Below are 17325 nucleotides of genomic sequence, written 5' to 3'. Positions count from 1 at the left end.
ACAGATAATAGAGCCAATGTTACCAAAAAAATGTTCCTCGCTGAGGTAAAAAGAAGGGTGAGTATTAATGCATATAAATCCTCCTCTAGCCCACCTAGGATTAAGGCTGGGGGATATGATGTGAATATGTCTCTCACCTAGTGTTCTTAGACACTTGCTGCTGTGCACTGGATCTGTGCCATGGAAAGTAAAGCAGTGATGCCGTCAATGTACGGTGTGGAGGTAATATGTCCCGTGTCAGCGCTGGTTCAATAGGCGCTAGCTGATATATAGCTGCGACTGTTCACCAGAGGATCCTAGGCCGTGATGGAAGGCTAAGGCTCTACGGAGGCACTCACAGGAGTATATCAACTCCGGAGCATAGCGTTGTCTGCGACTCCAGCAGGAGGGATGGAGCTCTAACGGCTGGATCAGAAAGACGGCTCTGCTACAATTACACAGGTGCTTCAGCAAGGCAGGAATGCAGGTTAGTAGCAGGGACACCCTTAACGCGTTTCTTTCTCTATTGAGAATTTCTTCAGAAGGATGTCTTAGGAGCAGGAAGGTGTCGTATTTAAAGAGGGAACCTGCCAATCAATTTCATTCATTAGTCCAGACAGCACCTGCAATCTATTTTGTCCCTGTGTAATCGGCATTCCTGAACCCAATTGATTTAGATACTTCTTTTTTCATTTTTCACGTTTGTAATCCACATATATCTACTCTGCATTCACAGATTAAGTAAATGTCAACAGAAACTCATATCAAATCTGTCAAAGTAAAATGCAATCAATGTATAATTAAAAATCATCTGTAAATGTTGAAGCACATGCAGATCGTAGATCTGTCTATATTATTATTTTTATTATTTTTATTCATTATTTATTCCTTGTCACTAATAAAACATAGTGCATATTGGTCAACATTATATACTCCCTATTACAGGAAATATATATTAGGAATTATTACTAAACGTACATATATATATGCAAAGAGGTGTATAGATACCAAAATATAATTCTGGCACAAATGAAAGTATTTATATATATAAAACTCTAGAGGACCAGCTCATAAACAAATTATCTAATAGGTGTAGGGGAGAGTGTAACCGCATCCTGTTAGGGATGGTTAATCACACTCCCTCCGACAACCAAAAGACAACACAAGTTGTCCATATAACGAACTACAATAATTATGTAAAATAATACTAAAGAAAGGGGCAACAAATAAATAATATAAAGTCCCAAGGAAATAGAGAAGAGTGAAGGGTAAATGGAAAGTAACAGGGATCTGGAGTTCCTTTAACTCATGCTTCGTTTAGCTTCCGTAGAATATATTCTCTTAGTCCCCTGTTACTTTCCATTTACTGCTACTAACCTGCATTCCTGCCTTGCTGAAGCACCTGTGTAATTGTAGCAGAGCCGTCTTTCTGATCCAGCCGTTAGAGCTCCATCCCTCCTGCTGGAGTCGCAGACAACGCTATGCTCCGGAGTTGATATACTCCTGTGAGTGCCTCCGTAGAGCCTTAGCCTTCCATCACGGCCTAGGATCCTCCGGTGAACAGTCGCAGCTATATATCAGCTAGCGCCTATTGAACCAGCGCTGACATGGGACATATTACCTCCACACCGTACATTGACGGAATCACTGCTTTACTTTCCATGGCACAGATCCAGTGCACAGCAGCAAGTGTCTCACTAGGCGAGAGACATATTCACATCATATCCCCCAGCCTTAATCCTAGGTGGGCTAGAGGAGGATTTATATGCATTAATACTCACCCTTCTTTTTACCTCAGCGAGGAACATTTTTTTGGTAACATTGGCTCTATTATCTGTTACATTTTTGCATTCACAGCTAATGATTGGATACAAAATTTGTGTCAATATGGATTCACAATAACGGAACTATCATTTTATGCCAGTAATAGGCCATTTATTCATCTATTCCTGAAGAGGATTTTATTCTATATTATAGAGGTGTATTTATTAACAGAACTTTAGTACAACACATGTGATTGGAGTACACAGCTGGTGCTCTAATCTCCAATAATACATGTGAGGTTTTTTTCCTTTTTTATGTACAAATTTCTGCAGTAATTTATTGTGGTCATTGACCTTTCAATCTATCTCCAATATCTACCATTTATTATCTACACTTGTATGTTATAATAAACAATTTATCTTTTATTATCAGTGTGTCTTCTGGGTCCGGTTAGACCTACATGCGCCGTTTCTATTTTTTCTACTGTTTTATTCCTTGGAATAGGGAACTGGAGGACCCTTGGGACGGCTGCTGGTCGTGATAAATTGCAGGGAGGTGGGCGCTACAAACCCTTCCTAGACTAGAGCACAGTGTCAGAGTCTACTAGTAGAAACTGCGCTGCAGAGAGAGGAAGAGGCCCTCACGAAGACTGCACATGGGCCCCTTCCTCTTTTAAAGAGTCCCTGATAGTAAAGATAACTCTTCTGCTCTACAAGCAGACTTGGGCAGATCGAAGGTTTAAGTAAAATGGATAACTGCCCCACTGTAAGTAGAATGGATAACAGCCCCACTGTAAGTAGAATGGATAACTGCTCCACTGTAAGTAGAATGGATAACTGCCCCACTGTAAGTAGACTAGATAACTGCCCCACTGTAAGTAGAATGGATAACAGCCCCACTGTAAATAGAACGGATAACTGCCCCACTGTAAGTAGAATGGATAACTGCCCCACTGTAAGTAGAATGGATAACAGCCCCACTGTAAGTAGAATGGATAACAGCACCACTGTAAGTAGAATGGATAACAGACCCACTGTAAGTAGAATGGATAACAGCCCCACTGTAAGTAGAATGGATAAATACCAGACTGTAATTAGAATGGATAACAGCGCCACTCTAAGTAGAATGGATAACTGCCCCACTGTAAGTAGAATGGATAACTGTCCCACTGTAAGTAGAATGGATAACAGCCCCACTGTAAGTAGAATGGATAACTGCTCCACTGTAAGTAGAATAGATAACTGCCCCACTGTAAGTAGAATGGATAACAGCCCCACTGTAAATAGAACAGATAACTGCCCCACTGTAAGTAGAATGGATAACTGCCCCACTGTAAGTAGAATGGATAACTGCCCCACTGTAAGTAGAATGGATAACAGCCCCACTGTAAGTAGAATGGATAACAGCACCACTGTAAGTAGAATGGATAACAGCCCCACTGTAAGTAGAATGGATAACAGCCCCACTGTAAGTAGAATGGATAAATACCAGACTGTAATTAGAATGGATAACAGCGCCACTCTAAGTAGAATGGATAACTGCCCCACTGTAAGTAGAATGGATAACTGTCCCACTGTAAGTAGAATGGATAACAGCCCCACTGTAAGTAGAATGGATAACTGCCCCACTGTAAGTAGAATGGATATTAGCCCCACTGTAAGTAGAATGGATAACTGCCCCACTGTAAGTAAAATGTATAACTGTCCAAATGTAAGTAGAATGGATAACTGCCCCACTGTAAGTAGAATGGATAACTGCCCCACTGTAAGTAGAATGGATAACAGCCCCACTGTAAGTAGAATGGATAACAGCCCCACTGTAAGTAGAATGGATAACAGCCCCACTGTAAGTAGAATGGATAACAGCCCCACTGTAAGTAGAATGGATAACTGCCCCACTGTAAGTACAGATGTGTCCACTTACATCTAGCTTCCTTGCACTTTAAACAGCCTTTCTAGTTGCACCATGCCGTCGTGCGACTCGGTAGTACAATGCGTCTAATTCGCAAAGCTTCCTATTCTCATCACTTTGCGAATGAGAAGCACGGTAAGGGAAAAAGTTGCAGGAAAAGACACTTGCCGCTGCAGACCCACACGATGCTCACGCGTTATATTTAACACGACTTGTAGCGCACGGAGGATATATGTGGACACATCTGTAGAATGCAGAGATATAGAGCAATACACGGCATAGGCCAAACTACCTTCTATAGCCAAAGCTGACTTCACCTCTTTGAATGCTCTGTGCACAAAACAGTTCAAAAGATAAATTCATCGTAAACATTTTATCTATATTTTTTTTCCATTCACGTAAGTCTACAGTATTCATCATACTAGCCAGAAAGGCTTACTGTACTTTTAATAATTTACTGTTTTAATCCAGCTTCTCCCTGACATTTGCTGTTCCTCTCTCATGCCTGTGGCATTTAATGCAAATAGGTCATAAGAGACAGTCCCAGCAGGCTTTTCTAATACTGTAGTTTAAATTGAAAGTTGGCACCTTCTCCTGCAGCTTCGCTGAGCGAGGAAGGGATATTAAGTAATTATACAAGTTTTATTTTTAAAACAATAATCTTTCTTATATAATTAATTAAAGATGCCAATGGGACTTTAAATAGAGATATCCCATTCACTGTAAAATATATGACATCGCTTTTCAGGGTCAGGTTAGAATGAAATAATGTATGAATAAAATTATTACCTATGGCTTTGGCAGGTAGTAGTAAACTGTACTACATATTTGTGGTATTAAACAGTGTTAGCGCTCACAACCGTCATTCTCTGGACATGTCATACACTATGGACCTGATTCAGACCCGCTCGCAAGCGCATGGGTCGATGGTCCCCAACTGCGCTTGCGCCGGCGTGCGCATGCGCGAGACCTATCCAGCGATGGGTGCTCCGTCGCTACGGGTCTCGCTACAAGGCGGGGCGGCTGTCGATGTTGATTGACAGCTCGCCCCTTTTTGTAGGCGGGGAGAGGGGTGGCTGCACAAACGTAGGCGTTCCCTTAGGAACGCCTGGCGTTTGTGGGTGGCCCTACTGATATCACTAGTGATGTCAGTAGTGGACTTCCTGCTCTATTAGAGCAGTAAGTCCACTCGGGCTTGCGAGAGCTGAGACCCTACCACAGGGTCTCCTCGCAAGCCCGATGGTCGCGATAATTGCGACGGGCTCCAGGCTGCTCGCAAAAGCTGTGGGTGGTCACACACAGCTTAGTGAGCGGTCTGAAGAAAAAAAAAAAACGCCCATCAGACCTGCGAGCGGGTCTTAATCAGGCCCTATATCCTCCTCTCACTGAGCACAGTGCCGCACCGGTAGACTCTGAACACTAGAGTGTGCCCAGAGTCTACAGCACCTGCACAGGTCAACAGGAAAATGGTGCGGCAGCCATTTTCCCGATGTTTTCCCTACTGTGAATGCGCAAAATGGCACGAAAGTGGCAGTGGCGGCCATTTTCCAGGTGACTTTGACAGCGCTGATAACGGCGTTGATGTGGTACTCTGGCGGCGGAGTGGTAAGTATTCAAAATATGGGTGCAGGGTGTGCTGTGTGGGCCCCCCTGGACCCATTATAGAAATGCCCCTGGCGAGGAGCATGAACATCTGACAAACCCGTCACCTGCTAAATGAGCAGGTTCATTTTATAAATGAAAGTTACCTGTGAGATCGTCTGTAGGCCAGGAGCCCAGGTCACAAGCTTTGCAGGTGTATTCATCAAATACGATTTCGTTATCTTTACAAGGCGTACATGTCCAACAGCAGCTCACCTCTCCCTTACGGATTACCTGCAAGGGAGATCAGCATAAAACAGTGCTTCAGTATTAACGTATGGATAGATAGATAGATAGATAGATAGATAGATAGATAGATAGATAGATAGATAGATATGAGATAGATAGATAGATAGATAGATAGATAGATAGATAGATAGACAGATATGAGATAGATAGATAGATAGATAGATAGATTGATAGATAGATAAATAGATAGATATGAGATAGATAGATAGATAGATAGATATGAGATAGATAGCTAGATAGATAGATAGATAGATAGATAGATATGAGATAGATAGATAGATAGATATATAGATAGATAGATAGGAGATAGATAGATAGATAGATAGATAGATATGAGACAGATATATAGATATGAGATAGATAGATAGATAGATAGATAGATAGATAGATAGATAGATAGATAGATAGATAGATATGAGACAGATAGACAGACAGACAAATAGACATAGAAGTTAACCAGTGGAGAAGTTCTCCATAGCAACCAATCAGCTACTACCTATAATTTTATAGAATGTACTTGAGAAATACTACTTCAAATCTGATTTGTTGCTATGGGATACTTCACCACTGGTCCTTTCTCTGCTCTTTTCACTGCTTGATACATCGACCCTACACACTGCCAAGTTTTACGTATATGGGCAGGAGGGTCTGTCACACCCATAATGACATCTGCATACATGGAGGCACCCACATTTGAAAAAGGGTAGTAGTACTCTCTTCCTAAATATGGGGCCTCCTTTTAGCCATTGTCTGGTAACCATCTGTGATCAACGGACAATATTACCCTGTGCTAAATACAGCATACTGTACATGTTTCCCGTATGCTGTATGAGTGGGAGAGCACAACATGCCCTATGTACCCTATAACTGCAGCTGTACATGTTTCCCGTATGCTGTATGAGTGGGAGAGCACAACATGCCCTATGTACCCTATAACTGCAGCTGTACATGTTTCCCGTATGCTGTATGAGTGGAAGAGCACAACATGCCCTATGTACCCTATAACTGCAGCTGTACATGTTTCCCGTATGCTGTATGAGTGGGAGAGCACAACATGCCCTATGTACCCTATAACTGCAGCTGTACATGTTTCCCGTATGCTGTATGAGTGGGAGAGCACAACATGCCCTATGTACCCTATAACTGCAGCTGTACATGTTTCCCGTATGCTGTATGAGTGGGAGAGCACAACATGCCCTATGTACCCTATAACTGCAGCTGTACATGTTTCCCGTATGCTGTATGAGGGGAAGAGCACAACATGCCCTATGTACCCTATAACTGCAGCTGTACATGTTTCCCGTATGCTGTATGAGTGGGAGAGCACAACATGCCCTATGTACCCTATAACTGCAGCTGTACATGTTTCCCGTATGCTGTATGAGTGGGAGAGCACAACATGCCCTATGTAGCCTATAACTGCAGCTGTACATGTGGGGCAGCAGCATTTGGAAGGTGAGAGGCCCCTCTGACAAATGATGGGGCCCCCCAGCAGTTATTGCCTGGTGATCACCTAGCTCATAACTAACGTTTTCTGTCATTGCCTAACAAACGCACCCTGGCCAGATTCCTGTATGGATACCTGTACATGTTCCATTATCAGCCTCTCCGCCTGAGATTACCTTTATTTGTCCTTTGGCGCACGGTTCGCTGCAGACTGATCTAATCACAGCATTCTTATTAGACCATATTTCATCATCGTCCATCTTCAGTTCTCCATTCTCCCAACTTCCAACATTAATGTAATCAAAGTAGTCTTTGCCCATTTTCTTAAAATTCATGATCTCATACCTAGAGGAAATATTAAAATAGAGTAGAGGAAACACTTACATTAGAGCAGGGGTCAGGGAACTTTTTTACCTTTTACCCCAAAATACATTTAGATACGCCGACGTTACCCCCTTGATTTGAAAGGAAGGAAATCATATAGTAGTGCCCCCATGTAATGCCCCTGTAGTAGTGCCCCCATAGTTATGCCCTTGTAGTAGTGCCCCCATAGTTATGCCCATGTAGTAGTGCCCCCATATAATGTCCCTGTAGTAGTGCCCCAATATAATGCCCCTGTAGCAGTGCCCCCATATAATGCCCCTGTAGTAGTCGCCCCATATAGTGCCCCTGTAGTAGTGCCCCCATATAATGCCCCTGTAGTAGTGTCCCCATATAGTGCCCCTGTAGTAGTGCCCCATATAATGCCCCTGTAGTAGTGCCCCCATATAATGCCCCTGTAGTGCAGCTTGTACATGGAGAGAGCCGGAAGCTGGAGTTCAGAAGAGAACTCCAGCCTCCGGCTAACGCGGCGCTGCAGGGAAGGAGCCGGGCACCCGCTGGTAATAACATTTCAGCGGGCGTCCGGCTTAGAGCCTCCCTGCGGCACAGCTGGGCATGCATATGAATCATTCTATATTATAGAATGATTTTCATATGCATACCCGGCTGTCCGTCCACTACCCCCCGAAATTTAATTTTTACAACATGTGGGGAGATTTAACCTTGTTCCCTGTCCACTGCATTAGAGGATATAAGGACAGACATGCTCACTTGCTCTGCTTGAAAAGCTACTCCATGTTTTTTCCATAATACGCATCATCCAAATAAAAGTAAGATGCTGTACACATCATAGTTAATATCTTTTTGTCCGCCTTCTGCTGGGATAGAATCATATATTGATGCTGCATCTAGCCTGGCCGCTCGTCTCTTGGAGACTTCGGCCGACATCTATAGTGTCAGTTTGGAAAGATAGCCGGCTGTGCTCTCACGGCCCCATCCCTCTCCTATTCATATATTATTGTAGAGCAGACAGCCCCTATCTCAAATTTATATTTATTTGCTGCAACAATATTACAGCTCTCTGCAAATCTGTAGGAAATCTTGTAAGGTTACGTCTTGTATCCAAACCTTAGCTCCGGTTATCCACTATCATTGAGTTTGCGCCAAAGTGCAGACACTATGGCACTGAGGGAGCTGTACACCAGTTTGTGTCGCACAGGAGAGGGCAATAGTTTCAGGCAGGGGACACTTGACAGATTTTGGTAAACAGTGGAGGTTTGCAATCAGTGTTTTTTTAAATGAGTAACAGAAATCTTTCAGCCTATAACTACAGATGTGTCCTCATACATCTAGCGTCCATACGTCTTATAGTATGGCAGGCTTGCCGCGTCTTATACACCTGTGCCTGTACGCAGCTTGGTGTATTCAGTGGCATCATAGAGTATTCGGTCGCAGCATACTGTAACGCACTGAGAAGCCAGAGAGTGTAATACTACTTTCTGTCCACCAGATGTCGCTTTTCCTAAACTGCACTGCGCATGCGTCTGATAGCCAATGTAGTGAATCTACAGTACTGTTTTAATGTTTTAACAAATAAATGTACTACACTAGAGCAAGCCAAGACAGGCGGCCAATCACGTATGGACAGTGTAAACAGTCACACATGTGAGCATGCGGTAAACAAAATTTCTAATGCGACTTGTTCTCTAAGCGGGTAGTGTCTTTTTGTTTCTTACTTCTATACTATACAGTACACTGTACAGCGGATAAATAAATCTACTGCACCAAGTTCGCAATGATACAGAACGCTATATAGTATGCCGGTAGCTGCAACATTGTACTGCATTTTTGAACTGCGTCTACTTTCTCAAATAGAAACCATCCGCTGATTGGCTGAGTGCGGTCCAACTATCAGCGCCACTGTATATGGCAGTGACCCACGCGGGAACTGTCATATCTCGGCTAGCGCTGTAACATGGCCTGCTTTCGTCTGGGAGTCTATTCCAACCCTCTTTACTAATCATAATTAACATCATAGTCAAAATGATAAATAAAGAATTGTACTTGGAAATCGAGGACACATTGGCGTATAATGTCCTTCAACGTTGCCAATTACTTCTTATAGTGCCGTGTCCAAAATAGTTTACATTTATCTTAAGCAAATTAACAATAGTTGTAATGTATGGATGACCAATACTGTAGTTCCATGTATTGAAGAAACACACATCAACCATGAGCCACAAAATCTGAACAATTTATAATAATACTGAGCATAAAATGTGCACTATCCTTGTCATTTTTAAAATGTGCACTATCCTTGTTACCTTCTGTCATTTTTTTTTTCCCTGGAAATTTTAATAGATTAATTAATAATATTAATGTTACAGCACTTTACTCAGCTTCTATAAAGGTGCTACAGTTACAGAGATGGATGCAATTGCAGAGGCACACACAAGCGTCTGTGCAATTCCATCCATCTAAAATGCAAATGCAGCAGGAGATGTGTGTAGGAAACCTGTAGATACCTCCTTGCTGCATCTGCAATCCCAGCGATGGTCGTGATGGTAGCCCCTTTGGCCAGGCAGTGGTAGCTGAAGCTTACCGCAGCCTGACCAGCAGCTTGCGAATCCAGGACATCTGCGTCCACTGACTCAGACCCTGGCCTCGTCACTTCCGGGAGCACTGCCCAGGAATGCCCCCCACTCCGCCTCCCAAACGCTGCAGCCTGTCAATCAGGCGTCCGCTGGGAGGCACCGTGAGTGGACTCGCAGATGGAGGGCTGCACATGAGCGGTACACATTCAGGGCATGTGCCGTCCTCTAACAATCGGAGATGTGCGCTAACCATCGGGTTAACGTACATCTCTGAATCTTGCAAAAAAATATATAAGTATATTATAATAAATAATAACAACGACCTGTAATGTAGTCCTACCTTCCCGGCGAATCTCCGTTCTCATCGAACACGATCATGTCTCCAGCTACACCTGTGAAATTTGCTTTCATAATGCAGTCTAGGAGCTTCTGACCATCTATGGGTTTCATAGCGTCGCAAAGGCCAGCGTATCCTGGACACAAAGACACCTGCATATTGTGGAGACCATATGCCATGGCGTAGATGGCATTGATGACGAATCCCATTTTCGAATCTTGAGCGTATTGATATGATAAAGACAATCTAGCTGCAATTAAAAAAAAAAAAGAAACACAGAAAAATAAATTGGTTAGATCCAAATATTAGTTGTATGATATCTGAAATGAAACTATTACGTACTGTTTTTCTTTTGTATTATTTGTCTAAAAGGATGTGGAGTAATCCATGTTCTATGTGCCTGCAGCTGCGTGTACTTCTCTGCCTGGCCATGTTCACCATTACAAATTGAATGACATTAGCGCACAGGTTACATTGTAATAGCAACAGATATATACCGTTTAACCAGTTGTGTAGTTCCCGCAAAGGCGCTCTAGGCACAAATTATGGGGCTGTACTGCTAATCTCTCTGCGCTGCCTTTGTTTAGAGGCAATAGCCACCAGCACTAGGACCCAGTGACGTGCGGTGAGGCAAATGGCTGGGGTCCCGGTTGGCTGTATTTCCCCTTTGTGCTAGGGACCTGGAAGTGACGTGAGTGAGGGCGGAAGTGCAGTTCCTGCCCATGACAGCCAGCTAAAGAGGTACTTTGTTCCCGCTTAAACAAGTTTGTTGTCCCCTTGCTGGCTCGCTGCACTCACCACGCTTCGGGCACGGTGGCTCGCTGGCCTCGCCACATGGTTATATTCCCCCTCTATGCCCACTTGGACACTGGCTTATGACGTCAGGGTCCTCTCCATGAAGGGGATTTAGACATTACCGTGGAGGCACTGGTTAATATCAGAGACAGATTTACACACACATACTGTATATGACCCCGGGGGTTCATGTGGGCATTATAAAAGGTGCAGCAGTATATAGTGCTGGAAATCTAGTGAGTTTTGATTAGGGATGTGCGGAAAAGGTAGACAGGGGTGTCAGGCCCCCATACATCAGCAATCGACTGTGGCAATTCTGCAATTTGCAATCGATTGTGCATTTAGAATTAGCATGGAAGCTAATACAAGTAAAGGTGCCCATACATCTGCGACGGATTGTCGCGATGTATCAATGCGATCAGAAATGCCGAACTGCCGGGAGGAAACAGCGACCGACCACCATCGATGTTCAGCGATCTGTCGCAGGATCGCTGAAATTTTACATGTTAAATGTCCCCGTTTAGACAATCACGATCATTTTTTGATCGAGATCGTCATATCGGGAAAATCCAACATGTTGGATTTCTGCGATCCTGCGATGCCAGGTTGCAGCATCACAGCATCAATCCATCGCAGATTTATGGGTACCTTAACACTGGGGAATAGTGAGTAGGCTGAAACAACACACTGAGGAAATAACACAGAGAAACACTGATGGATAACACAGACACAGGAACAGCAAAGTTGAACAGCAGTTTTCTGTTCCTGGAGTCAGACTTAAATACCCCTGGGTAGATGGTCATTGGATCAGAGGATCAGCTGAGTGACCACAGGACTACCATTGGGAGAGACTAGTCAGGTGATATGAACCAACATGGCTGCGCCCATGCTCGGCACCCCGGAAACCAGGACACACGCACGGAAGCCCTAGCGGACCCCAGGGAGAATACTCAGTCACCACTCACCTCCACTCCCAGCGACTGAACACCTAAGCCCAAGGACACCAGCGCAGAGGTGAGTAGCGGCCGATCCCAGGCCGCATCCTGACATTGACTATCTGACTGGTTACCAAGAGATGAGGGAGAAGAGGAGAGATATAAGAGGAATCATATGATGCACATGTTATGCTCAAGGGTACAACTGCCCCCCCAACCCCACTCAGTTGCTGACCAAGAAAGTAAAGGGCAGAAAAAATAGCAATGTACCCTGTGTCTACCGCACACACCAATAACCCTCACATAGTATAACCCTCACATAGTATAACAGCACTGCCCCCCACACACAGATATATACACAATGTTATACCAGTAATGTCCCCCCTTTATACTACATGCCAACAATTCCCACAGACACAGACTAGGAGAAGGAAAAAGGGGTGCGTGGGTGACACCACAGAGCAATCTCCATCTTCAGATCTTGTCACTGCCACTGGGTAAGACTTTAGAGTTTTCACAAAGGGTATAAAAAGTGCTACCCACCGACCCACGTGGCTATAGTGAAGAACCACATTAAAGTAGGTTTATGTGAAGCTTCAAGACTAATGCCAATAGTTCTGCTGCTACACTAACACCAGAATCACCAGCACCCAGAGTAACAGGAATATACTGCATAGTGTGGGGAGCGCTGGGAAGAGGATCCCTGTACTTGCTGGATAAAACAATATGTTAATAAAGTAATGATTGCATTTACTATCCTAGCCGATGGTATGAGGAATGTACTCCATATGGATAGAGAGTTGTCCTGCATTAAGCCCTGTATATACAGATGTCTTGACATATATCTATTCTCAAATTGTGGCAACTATCCTCATTTGGCGCACCGTGGATTTTGCGACTGAGCTGAGTCATGCGTCTCACTACACGCACTTTTTCACTAATGCAAAGGGAACCCTGTATCAGTGGCGTCACTGGGGTCAGTGTCATCCAGTGCGCCAAATAGAGTCCTGAAAAGGGAGCGAGGCCTTGTGGGAAAAGGCGTGGCCTAGCAGCACGCCCCCATTTTGAGAACTCTGGGGGCGTGTCCAACATTCCCAGAGATGCTGAGCTACCGCCAGAAACTCTTCCTGCACAGCTGGCTCCTCCGCAGTGACTGGGAACCGGGCACTGCACAATAGCATCAGAGCTATTTAACACTTGTCGGTTTTGACTGGCCGGCAGAAAGCCGCCCTGTTTTTTGCCTAGGTGTGAAATTTAGTGATGCAGGGAATCGGGTGGGTCCTTTCACACGGCCCGGGCACGGCCTGGTTGCCGTATTACAGCCGGAAATATCCACTGAGAAGGACGGCTGCTGTGCCATGCCCGTGCCGCCCCTGCATGCCAGTGGTGTATAGGAAACAATGGGCCTGATTCAGAGCCACTCGTAAGCGGCAGTTCGTTCGCTCCGAGCGATGTTTGGCCAACTGCGCATGCGTACGGATCGTTATACGCATGCGCTAACCAGTCAGTGCGGCCGAAATTCATGTGCTCGCAAAATAGCGAATGCCTGCTATTTTGAGTGACAGAAAGAGGCGTATGTGGATGGTAACAGGGGAAGGTGCTTGAAAATGGGGAGTGGAAATCAGAACGCAGGCATGCTTAAAGGTCAAAACGGGCGTTTTATGGGTGTGCATAATTTAAAACAGCAGCGTCATTGACCACGTCACTGGGTTATTCTATAGTCAGAACTGCTCGCAAAATTGTGGTAGCAAACACCAACCCCAAGAATAGCGAGCAGTTCATACCCATGTCGATGTACTCGATTAATCTAATAAATAGCGGACATGACGTAGGATGCGAGCGGCCAGGGGGCGTATCTTTCCAAAAAACGAACGCAAGTTTTGTTCGCTCGTTCAGACATAGAGGCGTAAACAGACCGCAAACAGCGAACGGTTCATTTGAATAGCCACCCCTTGTTTTAGAACGAACGACCGCAAATAGCGAGTGGCTCTGAATGAGGGCCAATGTTTCTTTTCACACACACCGGCCGGCCTGTACTGCGCATGCCCAGTACATAAATTTAAAAAAAAAAAAATTAAATGGCTCAAAGCCGCTGCTTGTGAAAGGCACTGAGTGCCTGAAAAAAATGGCCAGCTTTTGCCTGGTTATTTGCCGGCCGGGCAAAACCGGCAAGTGTGAAATAGGCCTCACAGTGCAGAGCCAAACTCTTGGTCACTGAGGCGGAGCCGGCATTTGGTATCACCCCCTCAGATGGTGACCCCTGGTGCGTTCCGCAACCCCCAAACCCCCCCTAGTGATGCCATTGCCCTGGCTATTGATTCTGGTATTGCATGCAGCTGTTGAGTGCGACATAGGGGTCTATTTACTAAGCAGTGTTAGGAGACAGAGTGAAAAGTGATAAGGTGCCAGCCAATCAGCTCCTAACTGCCATCTCACAGGTTGTGTTTGAAAAATGACAGTTGGGAGCTGATTGGCTGGCACCTTATCACTTTTCACCCTGTCTCCTAACACTGCTTAGTAAATAGACCCCTGAGACACCAACCTGGATAAAAAGGAAAAACACAGAGGGCCAATACAAGTGACCCAAGCTATGCATTGCAGCACATTGTGCTTAATCTGTGACTTTATGCAATTCCCCTGTGACAATAATACTAATCCTAAGTGCCTAGGGCATTATAAGCCTATAAATTTAGGAAAAAGTATGAAAGTCTGGGAATATGGGGTACACACCTGGTTTACCCAGAGGGCGCCGCCCGCCCCGCTGACCAAGAGATCGATTTGGAAAGCATACACCAAATGGCTGTTTGATATGTCTGTGAAGACATCACAACTGGGTGGGCATTAAAATTTGCCCGCTCGGTTGTGGAGTCAGTATTGGCTGTTCCTGCGGCAAACATAATGGATCAGTTGGTCAGTCATCCGTACACACCGGCAGATGTGCCCAATATATCTGTATTGCTGGGCATACATTGCCAGATAAATACCTGTCAGAATGAAAGATATTTTATCTGGCAGCCTGTCACCCTGCTGATATAGCGGATATACACTGTGAGATATCTCACAGTGTCTTGGCCCTGATATCTGCGCTCCGCCCCCGGGGAGGAGCCATTTCCCCGTTCCTACCCTGTGAAGGAACATGGGAAATGTCTGTCAGTCGGCCGCGTCTGGGCATACACTGCTCAAATCGGCTGACATTTAACTTACAGAATAAGGGCATGCTGGACAATCTGGCATGCCTGACCAATCGATATTTTAACATTGGTTGGCCGCAGACAGAGTACAATTACAAGCCCAATATCAGCAGATGACCCAGATAATTGCATAGTGTATGCCCAGCATAAGATACATTACATCTGCCATGCTGCATGGCCGACATGATATATCTGTGAATTATGTCGTTTAGGAGCTGTCTACTCCTACTCAGGAAGTCTACAGTCCTCCCTGCACAAACGAAAGTACAATAAACATTAATGAATCCCAGTTATCATTATCCAAATAATAATCTGTACCACAGTTATGCAGCGTTTATACGAGCACGGAGTTTATACCTAGCACAGAGTTTCCCAAACTCTGCCTTTACAGTCCAGTTTTTAAGAATATCCATGCTTGAGTCCAGATGGTTAAATCAGATTGACTACTAATTAAGGGGGTCATTCAGACCCACTCGCGAGCGGCAGTACGCTCGCAAGTGGGTCGATGTTCCCCACTGCGCATGCGCACGACGGAGGGAGCTCCGTCATGCGCATGCGCAAGACCCGGCAAGCGAAGGACTTTCCATCGCTCCGGGTCTCGCACCAAAGGGGGCGTGCTGTCGATGTTGATTGACAGCACGCCCCCTTTGGTGGGCGTGCCTGCCAGACGGAGGCGTCCCCATGGGAACGCCTACCGTCTGAAGCCGGCCCCACTGACATCACTAGTGATGTCAGTGGGAGTGATTTTGGCTGTGATAGAGCCAAAATCACTCCAGGGCTTGTGGTTGAGAAACCCGACCACAGGGTTTCACTCGCAAGTCCAATGGTCGCGATGGTCAAGACCATCGCGACCATCTTGTTGGACGCTCGTATATGCTGTGGGTGGTGACCCACAGCTATACGAGCGTCCAGGAGGATGCTCCATTTTAATGGAGGAGGGCCCTGATTCAGAGCGAGCGCTCTGGTCAGAGCGTCCGGCTCTGAATCACGGCCTAAGTCACCTGTGCAGGTGTATACTTAAAACGTTGACTGTAATGGCGGAATTTGGGAAACTCTATCTAGCATATGAATTCCATAAGAATTAAGAACACAGAGACATATCTTATTAAATTATGGGCCTGATTCAGAGCCGAACGCTCTGACCAGAGCGCTCGCTCTGAATCAGTGCCCTCCTCCATGAAAATGGAGCGGCCTCCAGGCCGCTCGAATAGCTGTGGGTGACCACCCACAGCATATGCGAGCATCCATGATGATGGTCGCGATGGTCTTGAGTCTTGACCATCGCGACCATCGGGCTTGCGACGGATACCCTGCAGTAGGGTCTCGCTGCCGCAAGCCCTGGAGTGATTTTGGCTCTATCAGAGCCAAAATCACTCCCACTGACATCACTAGTGATGTCAGTGGGGCCGGCTTCAGACGGTAGGCGTTCCCATGGGAACGCCTCCGTCTGGCAGGCACGCCCCCGGCACGCACCCACCAAAGGGGGCGTGCTGTCAATCAACATCGACAGCACTCCCCCTTTGGTGCGAGACCCGTAGCGATGGAGAGCCCGTCGCTCGCCGGGTCTCGCGCATGCGCACGACGGAGCTCCCTCCGTCGTGCGCATGCGCAGTGGGGGAACATCGACCCGCTTGCGAGCGTCCTGCACTCGCGAGCGGGTCTGAATGACCCCCTATGTTTAATATGAGAGAATGCTCATAATGCTCAGGGCCTTATTTATCAACGAGTGATAAAACTCATTACGTATGATAATGGTGCTCCAGCCAATTAGCTCCCAACTGTCATCTGTTTGAGAAATGACAGTTGGGAGCTGATTGGCTGGAGCACCATTTATCATACACAGCGAGTTTTATCACTCGTTGTGAATGATTAAACTTGTTGATAAATTAGGCCCCAGGGGATATACAAAAACAATAAATACATGGCATACATAGATAATCATAGGCAATAGTTTATTATGAACAAAAAGGATAAATAAAAGGCTTCTCCTACACTATCATAACTGATGCATGAAGACGAAGAAATGATGGAATAAATCTCAATATTGATATGACTCTCTTGAAACGCATGTCTCATCTGTGATGTTTCATAGACCCTCATAGAACTTCGGGGATGGCTGATCTTTGGAATTATGTGTCATATTAAAATTGACTTATTAATAA

General features: G+C 45.3%; 1 protein-coding gene across 1 annotated transcript in view; it reads right to left on the bottom strand.

Moving 5' to 3' along the window:
• Nucleotides 1-17325, bottom strand: part of GRM5 (glutamate metabotropic receptor 5) — a 90324-nt gene that overhangs the window by 26331 nt on the left and 46668 nt on the right. The window contains exons 4-6 of the mRNA XM_088449020.1: nt 10246-10492; nt 7167-7335; nt 5403-5529 (exon numbers count right to left, since the gene is read on the bottom strand). Of these exons, the coding sequence (XP_088305146.1) occupies nt 5403-5529; nt 7167-7335; nt 10246-10492 (543 nt within the window). The remainder of the gene's footprint in view (nt 1-5402; nt 5530-7166; nt 7336-10245; nt 10493-17325) is intronic.

The sequence above is a fragment of the Taudactylus pleione genome, unplaced genomic scaffold, assembly GCF_031769625.1.
Source record: "Taudactylus pleione unplaced genomic scaffold, aTauple2 ptg000478l, whole genome shotgun sequence".
NCBI lineage: Eukaryota > Metazoa > Chordata > Amphibia > Anura > Myobatrachidae > Taudactylus > Taudactylus pleione.
The sequence above is the reverse complement of the archived record's forward strand: the minus strand, read 5'-3'. Positions and strand labels throughout refer to the sequence as shown.